This window comes from Aspergillus candidus (assembly GCF_002847045.1).
Source record: "Aspergillus candidus strain CBS 102.13 unplaced genomic scaffold BDW47scaffold_24, whole genome shotgun sequence".
NCBI lineage: Eukaryota > Fungi > Ascomycota > Eurotiomycetes > Eurotiales > Aspergillaceae > Aspergillus > Aspergillus candidus.
Genome location: NW_020194029.1, coordinates 204,197 through 219,107, shown reverse-complemented (window position 1 = coordinate 219,107; position 14,911 = coordinate 204,197). Strand labels below are relative to the sequence as shown.

Below are 14,911 nucleotides of genomic sequence, written 5' to 3'. Positions count from 1 at the left end.
CAAATGAACCCAAGTGTTCTGGCCTCGTATTGTTCCATTCTTCGTTTGTTTCCTTTTTTTTTTTTTTTTTTTTTTCGTGTTGACGTCTGGGCACAACAGCACGAGGCTGAGAGAACTAGTCCACAAACAACCTATATTGAGTCGCACTGGACCCCAGGAGGTTAAGGTTGTGTCCAGTTCCTTTTTCTTTGTTCACGCGTCCCCAGTTCGAGCAGCAATAGTTGGAGGTAAGGTGGTATGAGCCGCTATCAAAGACCGTCAATCGTAAGGTAACATCGGTTGCTAGGGTACTAGCAGCAGGGTGGAAGAAAAACCCAATTACACCTTCTGTCCCCCCCCCTCTTTATCTTTCTTACGGCCTGCTCATACTGACACGAGGATAGCATTGAATCAAACAACTCCTTTGATGGTCGCTAAATGACATGCGCACTGCATAGAGCTTGACTCCCTTAAGTTCTTTATCTCGCATATCGCATCATTGAAGATTGAATTCATTGAACTTCGCAACCATGAAGATAAAACGCGTGGCAATGCCATTGCTGATGGCAGCCTCCTTTGTGTGGGGCACAGGGGATGATGCGTCGGAGCAAATGCAAGTCCGAAGAGAGATAGGAGAGAGAGGAGTGTTGACTGAATGGAAAACATGGTTGGCGTATGATAAAGCATGCGACTGCAAAACCAGCTTGACAACATATACCACAATATTTCCCCCGATCATCACCAGTACAAGCAAGACGTCCGAATTGCCTCCTCCCCCTTCAACAACCTCCTCCCCGTCTACCACATCAGAGGAACATTCGCATCCGACCCTGTGGCCTCCCCCACACAAAACAAAAACCGTCACCATCACCCCTCCTGCAGAGACACGGACAGTTACCGAAAGCTCCAATGCCACGATTACAGTGACTGATGAGCCGGTAACGATCACCCGAAGCTTCACGGACTTCCAATGTCCCAGTCAATCTATTACAGCTCCACCAGACCACACGATAACAACCATAACCAAAAGCTTTGGGTTCACTGTGACTGTGACAATCAGCATTGGGATCGGGGACGGTGAAACAACCATTACTCAGAATGCGACATCCACGGTGACGGAGCCAGGAAGCACGGTGACAGAGCCGGGAGCCACGGTGACAGAACCAGGAACCACAGTCTCCTTGCCAGGTTCCACCATCACGACCACGTCCGTGGTGCCTCCCAGGACGGTGACCGTGTCAGGATCGGTCACCACCCTGCCAGGGTCGACTGTGACCTCGACCTTGACATTGCCAGGAAGTACCATAACGACTACCGCCCCGGCGACCACTATCACCACCACATCAGTTGCGCCACCCAAGACAATCACGGTATCAGGGTCGGTCACGACTCTCCCTGGATCAACAGTTACGTCGGTCATCACGCAGCCAGGAACAACTGTGTCAGGGCCTACAATCACCAAAACATCGGTCGTGCCGCCAAAAACGGTCACGATATCAGGTTCTGTCACCACTCTTCCTGGGTCAACGGTCACGTCCATCATTACACAGCCGGGGGAAACCGATTCAGGGTCCACGGTCACTGGTAAGCTAAAGACCACTGCATTCCCACCCGAACGTATCTAGACTGACTTTTTAAAGCCCCCGGCACTACATCTGCGGGTACCACATCCGCAGGCACCACGTCCATTTCCACGAAAACAACAACCCAAACGGTCTCGCGCTGCCCACCTCTTCCCGTAAATCCAACCTATACACCTCCTGCACCACTCCCAACGGACTACACCTGGGGCTGTCCTCCCGGCACTCTCTGTAGCCCGAAGCGGAGCGGCGACGCCGCAAACTGCAACTTCCAGGCCGGCATTCCGCCAGAAAGTTACGTCTGCCGGCCCGAAGAGTGCATCAAGAGCCCGCCCTACATCCACAACCAAGTCTGGAACGAGACTGAGAACCCAGAGACCAGGACGTACAATGTTTCCAAGGGGTACTTCAATCTCGAGCCTGCGCTGTTTGGGCTGAGCGATGATATCTTCCGCTTCCCGGATGTCGATGAGATCGGCAGCGACAAATACTACCGTCGCTCATCTCCCGCCTTCATATGGAGACGAGACAATGGAGAGGGCTCTTATCCCAAAATCTGCTACCCTCCCTGCAACGAAGTTATGGAGGATGGCCAGAACATCGGCAAGGATCCCGAACTCTGTGAAGAGGACTCGAATTTCATGAAGAAAAGGGAGGAATGCGAGAGCTGCCTAGGTGGCTTAGGAGACCCTAGTGGCGGGATCCCAGAGTTCCTGCAATGGGTCAACTTCTGCAATGATAAGGGGTCCTCAGGCGGGGACGATGGCGCCGCGCAGTCTTCGTCGGCTGCTCAATCAAGCTCGTCGACGACCACAACCACCAAATCAAGTACCAGTGAGTCGACAATCGCAACTTCTTCTGCGTCTACCAGTGATTCTTCAACCTCTTTGACATCGACTTCCACGTCGGGCGTTCCATCTACCACAACGCATTCTGCTTCTGCTTCTACAACATCAGGTATCTCGTCTACCACACACTCCACTTCTGATTCAACCACGTCAAGTTCGTCTACCACACACTCTACTTCTGATTCTACCACTTCAAGTTCGTCTACCACAACACGTTCTGCTTCTGCTTCCACTACATCCACTACATCAGGTATCTCGTCTACCACACACTCTACCTCTGATTCCACCACGTCAACTTCGTCATCTGTCAACTCAAGTTCTGCTTCTGCTTATATCACATCGCGTATTTCTTCTACCACTACACACTCTGCTTCTGATTCAACCACATCAATTTCATCATCTGTCACCAATAGCTTTGCGTCTTCAGCAAGAACGACATCTAAACTTCACAGCGAAAACGACAATGGAAACGCTAACAACACACCAGGCACCGGTTCCTCTAGTCCCGGTACAGGTTCCTCCCCGTCGAGATCCCGCCCAGGGAACATCCCCCCAACCAGCTCGCAAGCTTCCCCAACGAGAGCGCCTTCATCGTCGACAACGCCAGACACACCACTGCACACCGCGGCGGGTGTTTCGCTATCCGTACCATTGTGGTGGAATATCTCTGGGGTCATGTTTATCTTTGCTGTTCTTGGGATGTAGATTTGGATTTTACCCCCTCTCGCCTGGTTTTTCTCCCCCCCTCTCTCTGTCTCTCTTCCTTTGGCTTTTTTTTTTTCCATTTATGTTTTTGTCTTTTAACTTAATTTTGTCTCTCTCTGTCTCTTTCTTCCGGGCGGGCGGCGATTACACCTTTACTCATAATCCGGACTTTACGCTGTTGACGATGGGATGATTCATGGGCTTATTGATTTGATCGTGTGTTAGTACTCTGCCTTAATTATGCTTACCCTACACATATATATATCCTACTCTAAAACGCCGCGACTGGGATAATACACTTCTCGAAAAGCTTTCTTCCGATGAACATGGATTCAAGACGCTGTTCTGCACGAAGTACACCGAGTAGTAATCGTTTCTCCCGAAACGTCATTGATTGATACGGCCAAGTGTAATCGGGCCAACAGTGGAGAAAGATCTGGCAATGTGGACCCAACGTAAATTGATCCGTATTTCCCTGTTTCTGATCGGACAACATCATCGCTGGTTAGCCCGCTCAGCATATTTTCGATTCGTCTGAAGCGTTATACTCGTTGAATTAAACACCACCGTTTTGTGTTGTCGCAATGTTACAGTAAGGACGCGACGAGACCAGCAGGAAGTGGGCCCCCTCTCCATCGGACGGTCATGTGGGGAAATCCCACTATATTTCTTCAATTCTGCACATCACCGCAAAGTCCAACGGACTGGAGAGACCATCGCACAAGGGACATCATGACGCGATCGCGAATCATCCCATGCCCTCTACCGCGGGGCTTTACGATGGTACACGCTGCGCGATCTCCTCGGCCTGCTGTACCAGCGCGACTGCACCTTCTGCAGCCGCTTCGGTGGGTACGTCTTCCTCACCTCCTTCACGCGATGCTGCTACCTGTGCCTGTCCCACCTGCCCCAGCTGGAAGCGGCCACCGTGGATGAGATCACCATGCACTACTCCCTCACCGCGGAGGACCTAGAAGGCGTGCCGAAATTGCGGATACCGGAATGGATAAAAGCCTCACCGGGGGAAATTTGGCGTAGACATCCCATTCACATCGTAGCAGAAGGACATATCTCCGGGCCCCACGGCTGCGGTTACATTGATAAGATCAGATTGCTGCTGGATTTTGCCTTCACTGAGGACCCGCATCCGCTGCGGCGTGGGAGCTCTACGTTCCTCCCTTATGTAGATCGGGCTAGCGGTCATGTCGAGTACGGGGTGGCTTGCATAGGTTGCGCGGTGGGGTTCAAGGCATATGTCGAGGATAACGAACCGTCGGAATTGGGAGACAAGTATTACCACTTAGACGGCGTCGTATATTCGGAGGAGGACTTCATCAAGCATTTCCGACGATGTCCCATCGCGCAGGTGATCTGGGAAGAGTCCCGTCGGGCCTGCGACCTCGGACAGACTGTAAATTTGGAGGAACTCGCCATCCGGAGAGGGTGGTACAAGGCTGGCAAGGGGTCGGGGGAGAAATGATACCTTTTCTTTTTTTCTATCTAATATATTGGGAATTGGGGTGGTGTACATTCCATTCTTCTTTGTGCATGCAATTTACATCACTCCTTTCAATACTGGTATCTAGTGATGTCCGATCTGTCAATACGACGCCATATCTGAAGGCTATCCGGATCCACACTATCATGTTTGGTGGGGCCGACATGCCCAAATGGTGGGGTGACGCTAGCATATTAGTTGGTGATCACGAAGGATCTGAGATTAATTGACGACAAGAATGACACTTTCTGTGCTCCACCGTTATGTGCATCCTCATCTCGAATCAGGGCCATGTAGATTCCTGATATACCTTGGTATCGAGTCAATCACGTGAGCGGCACCGACACGCCTTATCTCACCCAAACAAACAAGCTTGACCCTCTTCTCTCTCTCCGAGTAAATCCTCCACAATGACGGATTTCCACTTCGGTGGGCAACCACTCAATAATGACCTCGTTGCGTCGACATCGCACGCCTTACGCACAGCAGGCATCCCCAATTTGCTCTGGGGAAACTATCTTTTAACCGTCTACGGAGTACCTACCATAGTGGACGTCCGTATCCCACCAACACATCAGTCCCGCTATCCTAGAAACGTTGCTAACTTCTACTGCCCACAGGACGCTGCGTTCATTGTCCCCGACACACTCATAGAAACCGCCTACTCCACCCTGACAGACATGGGGTTTATTCCCTGCGCGCCGAACTTCAACTGCGCTCGGCCCCACACCCGCCGCTGTCCTCCACCCACCAGCCACCTACACATCGACGACAACCTCGCCGTGTCCTTGCATCGGAAATCGGACATGCTATGGGCGATTCCTGACCTAGGAGACATCGATCTATCACGCGACGCGGACCCAAACGTTATGCTCGCATGCGACAGGAGACTTCCCCCGCCGATTCCGGGCCGAGGCCGAGGCCGCTTCTCGTCGGCACTTGATGCCGTCTGGATCCCTAGTGCCGTCACATACTGCGAGGCTTTGATACTCCTACTGTGTCGGGATTACGGGAGTGCCTATGAAGACTACTGGGTGGTTCTCTTGACTTATATGCTGGAGTTTGTGGACGGGACTGATCTTCTTGATGAAGACCGGCTGGGAGAGGAGTACCGGCCTTTCTATCGGGCGCTGGGTCAGGCGGATCCGAAGATGTATACCCATTTGGACGCACTTCGTCGTGGTTTGTCGAAAGGGGGTCTTTTCTCTATCAGGCCGGATTGACGGATGTGCGTCTGGTAGTTTGGCTTGAGTTAGAGTTTCGCCATTCAAACAGAACAGGGATGGTGGATTTCCCGAAGAACACTCGGGATTGGCAGAGTTACAACCTGTGATGGGTGTCGCTCATATCCAATGACCGGTTCTCTGAAGTTGCAGCTATGCTGCGCATCCCCAAGTCCAAACGGCGTCGCCGCTTACAGAGCGGCGAACTAAAAGACTGGTCGCAGACGCGATTCTATAGACCGTTTGTCGGCCCAACATCAACGTTGTCGGGACTCCTAGTGGTCACCGATTGTATGTGCAGTTGGATCAGGAACGGGCAACTGTACCCAAAACCCATTAATCCGAGCTACTAAGAAAGTGGCAGTACATGAGACACGATACCAATGCTTTGTTGTATGATAACAATCAAATAGACTGTCAATGATGAAGATACATAGGGCAAGTGATAATCACGCAGAAGAATGCTCTGAAGAGTAGTTCAATATAGAAACCAGATGCTTAAGGACATACCAGAGCACAATGCTACATACAGTACAACCCAGTTCCAGTGCCCAAACTCTCCAGTACGTTCTGTGGAAAGAGCAGCACATAGGATATAGATAGGTATAGGACCTCTCCCTTGCTTCTCCAGACCACACCATTTACACCCACCATCACCATCCACCCCTACTTACCTACATACCACCACCCCAACGCACCACACCAACCATCCCATCAACCACACCAAACATGTCCGCCCCCACTTTCCCCGAACTAGAACAAGCCGCCGGCGCCGTAATCCTCATCCTAAAAAGCATGCCCGAATTCGCCGACACCAAAATCGCAATCATCGGCGGTCTCAGCCTATGGAAGTACATCGAGCACTTCCGGAGCACGGAGGTCGGTGTCACCCTCTTCAAAGTGGACTGGTCACTTTGAGCGTTATCATCCAATAGAAGAACAAACAAGCTGATCCAGATCTCAACCAGTATACCTCGTCCACAGGACGTCGACTTCCTAATTACAGTCCAGGGTGCCCCTAACGCCGTTAAAGAGAAGCTGCTTGCGCTGCCGGACACACCGTTCAAGCAACATGCGCAGCTATTTTTCTACGTAGGGCTCGGTGGGAAGGCTGTCCAGGTTGATATCACGCCTTCGTGGCAGGTGTGTGTCCATTACATTCCTCCCTTCCTCATCTACCACATTACCTACCATATTGTAGTGTGACACACATCACAAAACATCCAAAGAGGAAACTTAATAAAGCATACAGTCCCCCTACCTCCCCCAGGCCGCAATCCCCATATCATCCGCCCGCCCCGACTCCCTCCCCTATATCTCGGAGATCGACCTGCTGGTCTTCAAGATCAACAGCTGCGGGCTGCGACCGACGGCGGTGAAGAAGATGCGCGATGTGAGGGATGCGAGGACCCTCGTTGATGATCTGTGTGCGAGGAGTAGTGGGAGGGGGATTGTGCTTTCTGAAGAGCAGAAGAGTGCTGTTTTGCAGGGGCTGGATGATGTCGTTGCGCTCTCGAGGAGGGAGTGGGGGTGGTGGGCTGGGAGGTTGGGGTTGGTTGATTTGTAGATCGGTAGGAGGATGTGTGTGGTGTCTTGGGGGTTGGGTGTTTACTTTGGGTATGCTGGTTTAGGGGTTTATGTGCTGTTGGGTTTGATTAATGTATGGATTTTGTGGGGGGTCTTGCGGTATACTTGGAATATGACTGTTGGACAGGCCTACTCTGTCTACTCTTGTTGGTATACAATCTCTGAAGTTCTGTGGAGCTCACTAGAGAACATGTTGGGGATATCAGTCAGGTCAAGCCCTATACCAAAAGCCGGTCAGCGTTTTGGCGTGGCGGTCATGAGAGAATATCACCCGTCTTAATCTTGCCAGGAGAAAACATCTGAGCAACGCTCCCCTACAATAGATTGCAAACTATGATAAACGTTAGTACCTTATTACAATGACAAATTAGAAGACACTATACGAAGATGCTAACAACAGGCAGAGCAATCCAACATTATCCACAAGTACACATACACACACACACATACCAAAACACACTCAAAAAATCAATTCTTCCCAACCTTCCCCGTCCCCTTCTCCCCAAACCACCGATACAACCCCCCCTTCCACTCAGCAGCCTCATCCTCCACATAATCCCCCACCATCTCAGCCGTCTCGTTCGACCCCACCCCCGCAGCTCCACCACCACTCGACATATCAACCGCAACACTCCCCGAGCTCTTCGCAAGCGCCTCCCCCGCGCCCTGCCTCGCCGAGCCCGCCAGATCCTTCGCGCCCTCGCGCGCAGCCTCAGCCCACTCCTCCGCCTGTTCGCGCGCGCGCTCGATCAGCTCCTCCGGCGTGGGGTAGCGGCGCAGCACAATCAGCAGGAGGTAGTAGCTCTGCACGATGGCGGCGTAGACGGCGTCTTTGGCAAGCATGGTGAAGCCGTGCGAGAAGAACCCCTTGGCGACTTCACCGGTGAGGCCGCTGTACAGCGCGGTGAGGCCTTCCGTCCGAGCGATGGTCACCACGTTGGAGATGATGGGGGGCACGAGCGATATTCCTTCGTCTTCTTTCTCCTCTTTTCCTGGCGAGGGCGCCGGCTGGCTCGCGGAGGTAGCCTGTGCTCGTGTCTTAGCCATAGAAAACGGATACGTCACCGACGAAGCGGTAGCCTTGCTGATAGCAGCAAGGAAGAAGACCATAGCCGGCGTAGGCTTTCCGCGCCGACTCTTAGGCAGCACGGAGTATTTCAGAAACTCGTTAAGGAAGAACGTGATAGACGGGTTAAGCGTCAGGATCAACGACGCGGAGTATCCCGACCAGAACCCGCGGACGCCCTTCTCGGCCCGAATCCGCGCCGCAATCTCCCTCGTGCTCGCATTCGACCGTGCCGTCTGCTTCCGCGCGACGATATTCGCCAACGGCGTTGTGAATAGCTTCGCGAACGCACCCGCCAACACCCCTATCGCTAGCTCGTCCAGCACGGGTAGCACAACACGCTTGCTGCGACGGTCACCACTGCCGGAGCGGGCCTTAATGCGACGTTCTCGGAAGAAGCCATAAGCGAGGAAAAAGAGGAACGAGTCCGCTACCGTTTTGAACGTATCTTGGGCTAAGCCCGCGTACAGACTGCCGAGGCCTTCTTTTGCGTAAATCTTGCGCGCGGCGTCGATAACGTCCGTGTATGTCTCTTCATCGTCGTCGCCCCCTTCCCCCTCCTTATTAGATTTAGATCGCTGGTTCTGTGTCTGGAGGCGCGTGATGATGAGGCTGAGGGGGTAGGTGATGAGGTTGGAGATTGCTGAGCCGACGGCGCCTGCGGTTGCGTTTCCTAGGGCTGGGAGGGCGGGGCCTCGGAGGGCGGCTGTGCGCCAGTCGTCTTTTGGGGGACTTTCTTCGTAGCGGTGGTAGAGCTGGTATGTGTCCTACACTCGACGGGGTGGTTAGAGGGTTATTATGATGGGAAATGATGAATGTTTATCTGAAGAGCTACATACCAGCTCTGAATCGTACGAGATTTGGTATTCAGGCATTGTGACGGTCTCCTCGTAAGACGCTCAGCCAAGGGTCGTGAAAGGGTGGACTATTATACAGTGTTTGACATGGGGGTTTGAGGGGGAAAACCAAGAAAAATGAATGGGCAGAATAAGGATAGAGAGAAAAATTAAAGCTGGTTTTAGACCGAGAAATCAAGAGCTAGAGCAGGAATTCGCCAATATGATGTGCTGACCAGGTCGGCCGAGGTTGATCGTTGTGTCGAGAAGGATAACGTCATGGCCGGGGGTGGTCCGTGCTTGAACCGGTCGCTGCATGTGACGGCTCCATCAGGCCATCTTTATTGCCACGATCTCATCTACAACTCTACATCGTATTGAAAGTAGTATTTGGCAGCATCTGAATTTTTAGAAACTAGCTAGAGCTAGACCAAATGTATCGATACCAATGATTTCCATCAAAGGACCTCCGAAAAAATCCCTAAGAATCCATAGCAGATGTGCTGTTGTTCATCCGTTGAAAAGAACCATTCCGAACCCCGTTCCCAGTTGGTAAGAAAAACCCCCATTAAGCAAGTAGACAAGAAAAACGATAAGAAACATCACACCATAGCGCTAAAGCCCGGTCCAGAGGGCCCCGCCCCGCGGACAATCCGTCAGAGCGACGAGCCCAACCGAACAAAGACAAAGAGCAAGCCATCGACGACGATTTAACCACCGAAACCGTACAGGGTACGGCCCTGGCGCTTGAGGGCGTAGACCACGTCGAGGGAGGTGACAGTCTTGCGCTTGGCGTGCTCGGTGTAGGTGACGGCGTCACGGATGACAGACTCGAGGAAGGACTTGAGCACACCGCGGGTCTCTTCGTAGATCATGGCCGAGATACGCTTGACACCACCACGGCGAGCGAGACGACGGATGGCGGGCTTGGTGATACCCTGGATGTTGTCTCGCAAGATCTTACGGTGACGCTTGGCGCCGCCTTTGCCGAGACCTTTGCCGCCTTTTCCACCTGTAGACGATGATGTTAGCATCAGTTGACAGAAAGCATGGCCAACGTTGAGCCAGGACGGATGTCTTATTCATCGATGATGGAGACAGGTGAGGTTGGGACAGGATGAGATAGGATCACGACACGCGGACGCGAGGTGGACACACGGGGTCACGTGCGACCCCCGTACAACACCATCCCCGTCCTCACCGCATCCCGCGCCCCATTCCCATCATCGACCCCATCATCGATCAGGAACAGACAAATACTAGGGAAATACTTACGTCCAGTCATCTTGTCAAAGAATAAATAAGAATTCGACGATCAACGAGTTGATAAGATTTGATGAAAAAGCCGATGATCGGAGGATGGACGGCGAAAAGTGGTAGATTGACGCGTGCCCAGATAAAAGAGGTTGCAAGGGGAGAAAAAGAAGAGCAGCAGAGTGGACGATGGGAGAGGGGCAAATGCTTTAAATAGGTTTTTAGAAGGGCGGGCGGGCAGGCAGGAGCAATGAAATTTACTTGCCTTTTCCTGACTGAGTGACTAAGCCGTACAGTGATCTGGAAGGGTCATCAAAAGCAATGTTGGATGTTGATTGGCGGGCCAGGGCTGGGAAAAAGGCCGTTATGAACGGCCGCTTTCAAGGCGGTGTTTTGGCGGGTGCTCGGGAGTGCTCCTGCTGGGCCTTTTGGCCCCGGATCCCCCGTGTCGGACGGGTAGCCCGGTCACGTGGTCTTGGCAGCGGATCTCTTCCCGTTTCTTTCATGCTACGTGCTTCGTTCTTTTGACCGGCATTATTGTGATTTATTTCATCTGTAGTCCACCGATCATCTGGAATGTCCATAATTGTACCGAGTACGCCATTGGTATGAAAGCTACAATTACAATTTACGTACCAGGTAGTGTCGAAGCCTTTATCAGTGCTATTGGTGACAGGCACCCATGTATTAGAGTCTGGCATTCTCTCTGCCTCACATTATCATACCAATCCCCATGATCAAGTAGATCAACACAAGAAACATTTGTTTAACTCCGGTAAGACGAAAGCCCCCAGTCAATCCTTCCATGCATGCGCCAAACAGAATACAACAGAAAAACAGTCGAAACAGAGAGCAGAGTGAGAGGTGTTTTTTGCTTAGTTTGGAGCCCATGCGAATTGTATCCACGTGGTACCGTCGTAATGGCAATGGCCAAGGTCCATCAAATAATTTCACAGAGCAACATCGTCATATCATCAGGAATTTTTGAACTTGAAAAAAAAAAAAAAAAGAAAAAGAAAAAGGAGCAAAAACGTTTTATCAGCCGTTACCTCGTCACAACCCAACGAACCAGAATAAGCCCTGAATGGGTGTTCCCCGCGGTTTATGATACATCGCGTAGGATTGCCATTCATGGCACCATGTCTGGGGGAAGGGCATGAACATGAAAAGAAAGGGAAAACAGAACGCAGACGATGGAAGAGAGTTCGTCCGCTGGCCGCCATCACTGCGCCTAGAAGATCAGAAAGATCACAATGCGGACAAAAGATAATAATAAAACATTGAACACAAGTGCAACATGTTGAAATTGCAGTCGTGCGGGAGATGGGGTTATTTATCCTCGAATGACAGTCGGTGTATGTGCTTCTTTCATGAAGTTGTTTTGCGGATATCGGTACTCGAACGGCTTCGGAGAGGATAAAGTGGGGACCCGATGAGTGGCATCCATGGACGGAGAGTGATTCGGAGACGAGGACGCCGAAGAGTGAGGTGAGATGCTGGGGGAACCAGGGCTGTCTTTCCTTTTCTGCCGCAGGGAGTCATTGGCGTGGAAGGGGACGGGCTGGGTGCCACCTGATGTGTATTCTGGGGAGCCGTAGAAACAATATCGATCCACGAGCTCTTTATACACCGACGATTCATGGTGGGGTTTGCTGGATAGAAGAGAGGAAGGCTGCACAGGCTCTGGGCGGGCAACCTCTTGATTCACCTTGTTGACTGGCAAGGCTTTGTCGAGGACCCGACCTGGCGCCCGAACGGGATCATGTGCCCCCGTATCAGAGGGTTCAACAGACTTTGCTTGCGTGGTTAATGTTGTGCGATCATGAACCGGCTTCGTTCGCATCGCAGCAGTCAAGGACGCTCCAAAGTCATAGCGGTTGCTGAAAGCCTGAGATCCCGGTTTTTCGCGCCGAATGGGGGTGACTGCGTCGGTATCGCGCACCACCTCGTCCAACACTTTGTTTTTATCCTGCGGCGGTTCACCAAACGAGAAGTAGCCACCCTTGGACAAGTCATCGAATGCCGAAGGGCCGGAGTGGCGATTGCCAGCGCCGGTAAACGTTTTGCTTCGCGGAAGTGATGGGCGAGGCCGCGCGACTGGAAGGCCCTGGGAGACGTTTGAATCCTTTGCCACGCGAGCAAAGTTCACCTGGTAGTTCTTGTGGTCATTGTTGTCCCAGAGCTCTTGGCCAGAGACATTGTATCGAACACAGATGAACAACGTCTTGTGTTCCAGATGCGTTTGGTCGTTCAGCTTGATACTGAAGGAGAACCGGTCATATCCGTCTTGAACCCTCTTTCGACGTACATCGTCGTTGAATTCTGCAGTCACCTCGGAGATGGTCCTCCAGTGGTCAAAAGTGAAGCGCGCGGCGACGTGCTTTTCAAAGGCCAGGTTGGCCACGGCCACCACACCGACCAGGGTGGTTTTGTCTGACGAAAGGAAAAGACGTTCTAGTCGAACCCGCTGCAGAGCTCGAGAGGACTGATCGTTGGGGAAATTCTCCAGCCGCAATTCCCATTCAAAAGACGGCCCCCGTGGGGCTTTGGTTGGGAAAGGGAACTCGTCGGTTTGATAATCCTCGATGGGGGACGTGTTTGCACTGACGGCTTGCGGCTTGTCGAGTTGCAGGAAATGGCGGATGTGTTCGAGCTGAGCATCGAAATGGACAGCTTTCGAGAAGGTCGGTGTCCCGGGCATGCTCGACGGACGCCGTAGGGAAGAAGGTGTGCGTAATGCTGGTCTCACGAGCTCTCCTGACTTCTTGCGTAGCATTGGCTGCTTCACTCGAGGCTCATCCTCCCTTTCACTATCATCCGGCGAGCTTGTCACCGCTTGTTCTTGGTGGTGAACGATGGACGTTTCCGTGACGGACCTCGAGTGAGAGATTTTGCGGGCTTCCCTGGAGAGGGGCGGGTGAGAGGGGCTCCTGGTGTCATTTTGGGTTGCTATCGTGCTCGACGACAGGTTGATTTGCTGTGGCTCTCTCTCCGGGGAGGGGACCCGTCTCTGTTCAATCGACCTCACTGCCTCCTTGAGCTCCATCATTTGGACCTTCTGTTGACGAGGGGAGGCGAACTCCTCATCACTCGAGTTCGATGGAGATTCCGGGGGCGAAATCAAGGCACCGGGGGGCATGGAAGCATCGGTTATCGGCGGCGGGGACTGCCGGATGCTTGATAGAGAGTCGACTCCATGATCGATGGCGTGATCGGGGGAAGCCAGTACCTTACTGTGAGACGGACTTCTCCGGTGTTTCCGCAGATAGGCGGTGGAGGAGTAAGAGCGAGGGAGATGGAGCCGGGAATGTTTGGAATCCACGGTGGGCGACCCTGGCCAGGACTGAGAGGACGGTTTGCAGGCTTCAATGTGCTGCATGGGCGGCGACAACTTAAGCGGAGCTGTGTATGGCATCCGGTCGGAATACTTTCGAGAGGAAGGGCTAGTAAGTTCGATGTGGCAAAGACCAAACTGCTTCTCGGATCGATCAAGGCGACTAAATGACGAGCAATCCGTAGATGTTGCTCCGATTTGTAAAGTCTTTTTTTTTTCTGTCAGCAAGCTAGCTTGGAGCCATTGTCAAGAGAACCGGAGGGGTGGTATGATGTTGGGAGCCGCTGATATTGACAAATTGAAGGAACACTTGACCCCACAGTGAGAGGAGGAAATGAGAGAAGTATGACAACCAGCATAGAGAATCCTCGACAGGTTACACATAGGGGGGGAGATCGAGTCTGAAGCCGAAAATTTGCACTCCGCGATGAATGAAAGGAGAGGCAGTGGCTGATGAAAAAGGATATGGTCTCGATTGGAAATGACTGTAGTGTGGAACGTACCTTGTAGGATGGACATCTAGTGAAGCTGTGACATTGACCAAGATGAAGTCAATGGTGTGAGAGAAGAGGAATGAGAGTCAAGTAGATGAGTGGCGGAGTAGTAGGGAAGGGAGAAGAGTGTAGGAAGATGAATAATAAAAAAAATAAAAACAAGAAAATAAAATAGACAGAAAAAGAAAGATAGATCAGTCGACAAAGGAAGAGTTATACACAGAGGTGAGGAGGGAAGATCTGTCCGTATAGATCTTTCACGGAGGGAAGGAGGGATATGGCATATAACTGGAGATGGGGGACTGGAGACTAGAGACCTAGGGTCAATGCAATAGAAGGCAGCTATGCCAGTAAACAAGATTTCCGGCCAACAGTGGAGCGAGGTGGGGTGATATGTAGGTAATGCATGGGGGGGTTTCTACTCTGATAAGAAAGGAAGAAAAAAAAAAAAAAAGGGAAGGGGCGAACTAGAAATGCATTATCAATGGCGCGAACGGGGCAATCTAG

At 52.0% G+C, this 14,911-nt stretch overlaps 6 protein-coding genes across 6 annotated transcripts; 3 read left to right on the top strand and 3 right to left on the bottom strand.

The window, feature by feature from the left end:
- Positions 1 to 664: 664 nt before the first annotated feature.
- Positions 665 to 4,592, top strand: BDW47DRAFT_126025 (uncharacterized protein; the record flags this gene model as incomplete). The annotated part of the gene is made up of 5 exons (XM_024816476.1): positions 665 to 811; positions 1,077 to 1,563; positions 1,620 to 2,393; positions 2,895 to 3,108; positions 3,953 to 4,592. The coding sequence occupies 5 exons, from the start codon at positions 665 to 667 to the stop codon at positions 4,590 to 4,592; spliced, it is 2,262 nt and encodes a 753-aa protein (XP_024671806.1).
- A 266-nt stretch (positions 4,593 to 4,858) lies between these two features.
- On the top strand, positions 4,859 to 6,210 carry BDW47DRAFT_106373 (uncharacterized protein). Its single transcript, XM_024812758.1, has 2 exons — positions 4,859 to 5,164; positions 5,231 to 6,210. Exons 1-2 carry the CDS (start codon positions 5,021 to 5,023, stop codon positions 5,831 to 5,833), a joined length of 747 nt encoding a protein of 248 aa, XP_024671805.1. The 5' UTR covers positions 4,859 to 5,020; the 3' UTR covers positions 5,834 to 6,210.
- Positions 6,211 to 6,487: 277 nt separating this feature from the next.
- Positions 6,488 to 7,517, top strand: BDW47DRAFT_106372 (uncharacterized protein). Its single transcript, XM_024812757.1, has 3 exons — positions 6,488 to 6,712; positions 6,818 to 6,976; positions 7,086 to 7,517. Exons 1-3 carry the CDS (start codon positions 6,563 to 6,565, stop codon positions 7,398 to 7,400), a joined length of 624 nt encoding a protein of 207 aa, XP_024671804.1. The 5' UTR covers positions 6,488 to 6,562; the 3' UTR covers positions 7,401 to 7,517.
- A 93-nt stretch (positions 7,518 to 7,610) lies between these two features.
- BDW47DRAFT_106371 (putative mitochondrial carrier protein) lies at positions 7,611 to 9,542 on the bottom strand. The gene is made up of 2 exons (XM_024812756.1): positions 9,326 to 9,542; positions 7,611 to 9,253 (listed from the first exon to the last, which is right to left on the bottom strand). Exons 1-2 carry the CDS (start codon positions 9,359 to 9,361, stop codon positions 7,889 to 7,891), a joined length of 1,401 nt encoding a protein of 466 aa, XP_024671803.1. The 5' UTR covers positions 9,362 to 9,542; the 3' UTR covers positions 7,611 to 7,888.
- Positions 9,543 to 9,709: 167 nt separating this feature from the next.
- On the bottom strand, positions 9,710 to 11,002 carry BDW47DRAFT_106369 (histone H4). The gene is made up of 2 exons (XM_024812755.1): positions 10,598 to 11,002; positions 9,710 to 10,334 (listed from the first exon to the last, which is right to left on the bottom strand). Exons 1-2 carry the CDS (start codon positions 10,605 to 10,607, stop codon positions 10,033 to 10,035), a joined length of 312 nt encoding a protein of 103 aa, XP_024671802.1. The 5' UTR covers positions 10,608 to 11,002; the 3' UTR covers positions 9,710 to 10,032.
- Positions 11,003 to 11,822: 820 nt separating this feature from the next.
- On the bottom strand, positions 11,823 to 14,465 carry BDW47DRAFT_34576 (protein phosphatase regulator GAC1). The gene is made up of 2 exons (XM_024818795.1): positions 14,414 to 14,465; positions 11,823 to 14,219 (listed from the first exon to the last, which is right to left on the bottom strand). Exon 2 carries the CDS (start codon positions 13,989 to 13,991, stop codon positions 11,910 to 11,912), a length of 2,082 nt encoding a protein of 693 aa, XP_024671801.1. The 5' UTR covers positions 13,992 to 14,219; positions 14,414 to 14,465; the 3' UTR covers positions 11,823 to 11,909.
- Positions 14,466 to 14,911: the final 446 nt, after the last annotated feature.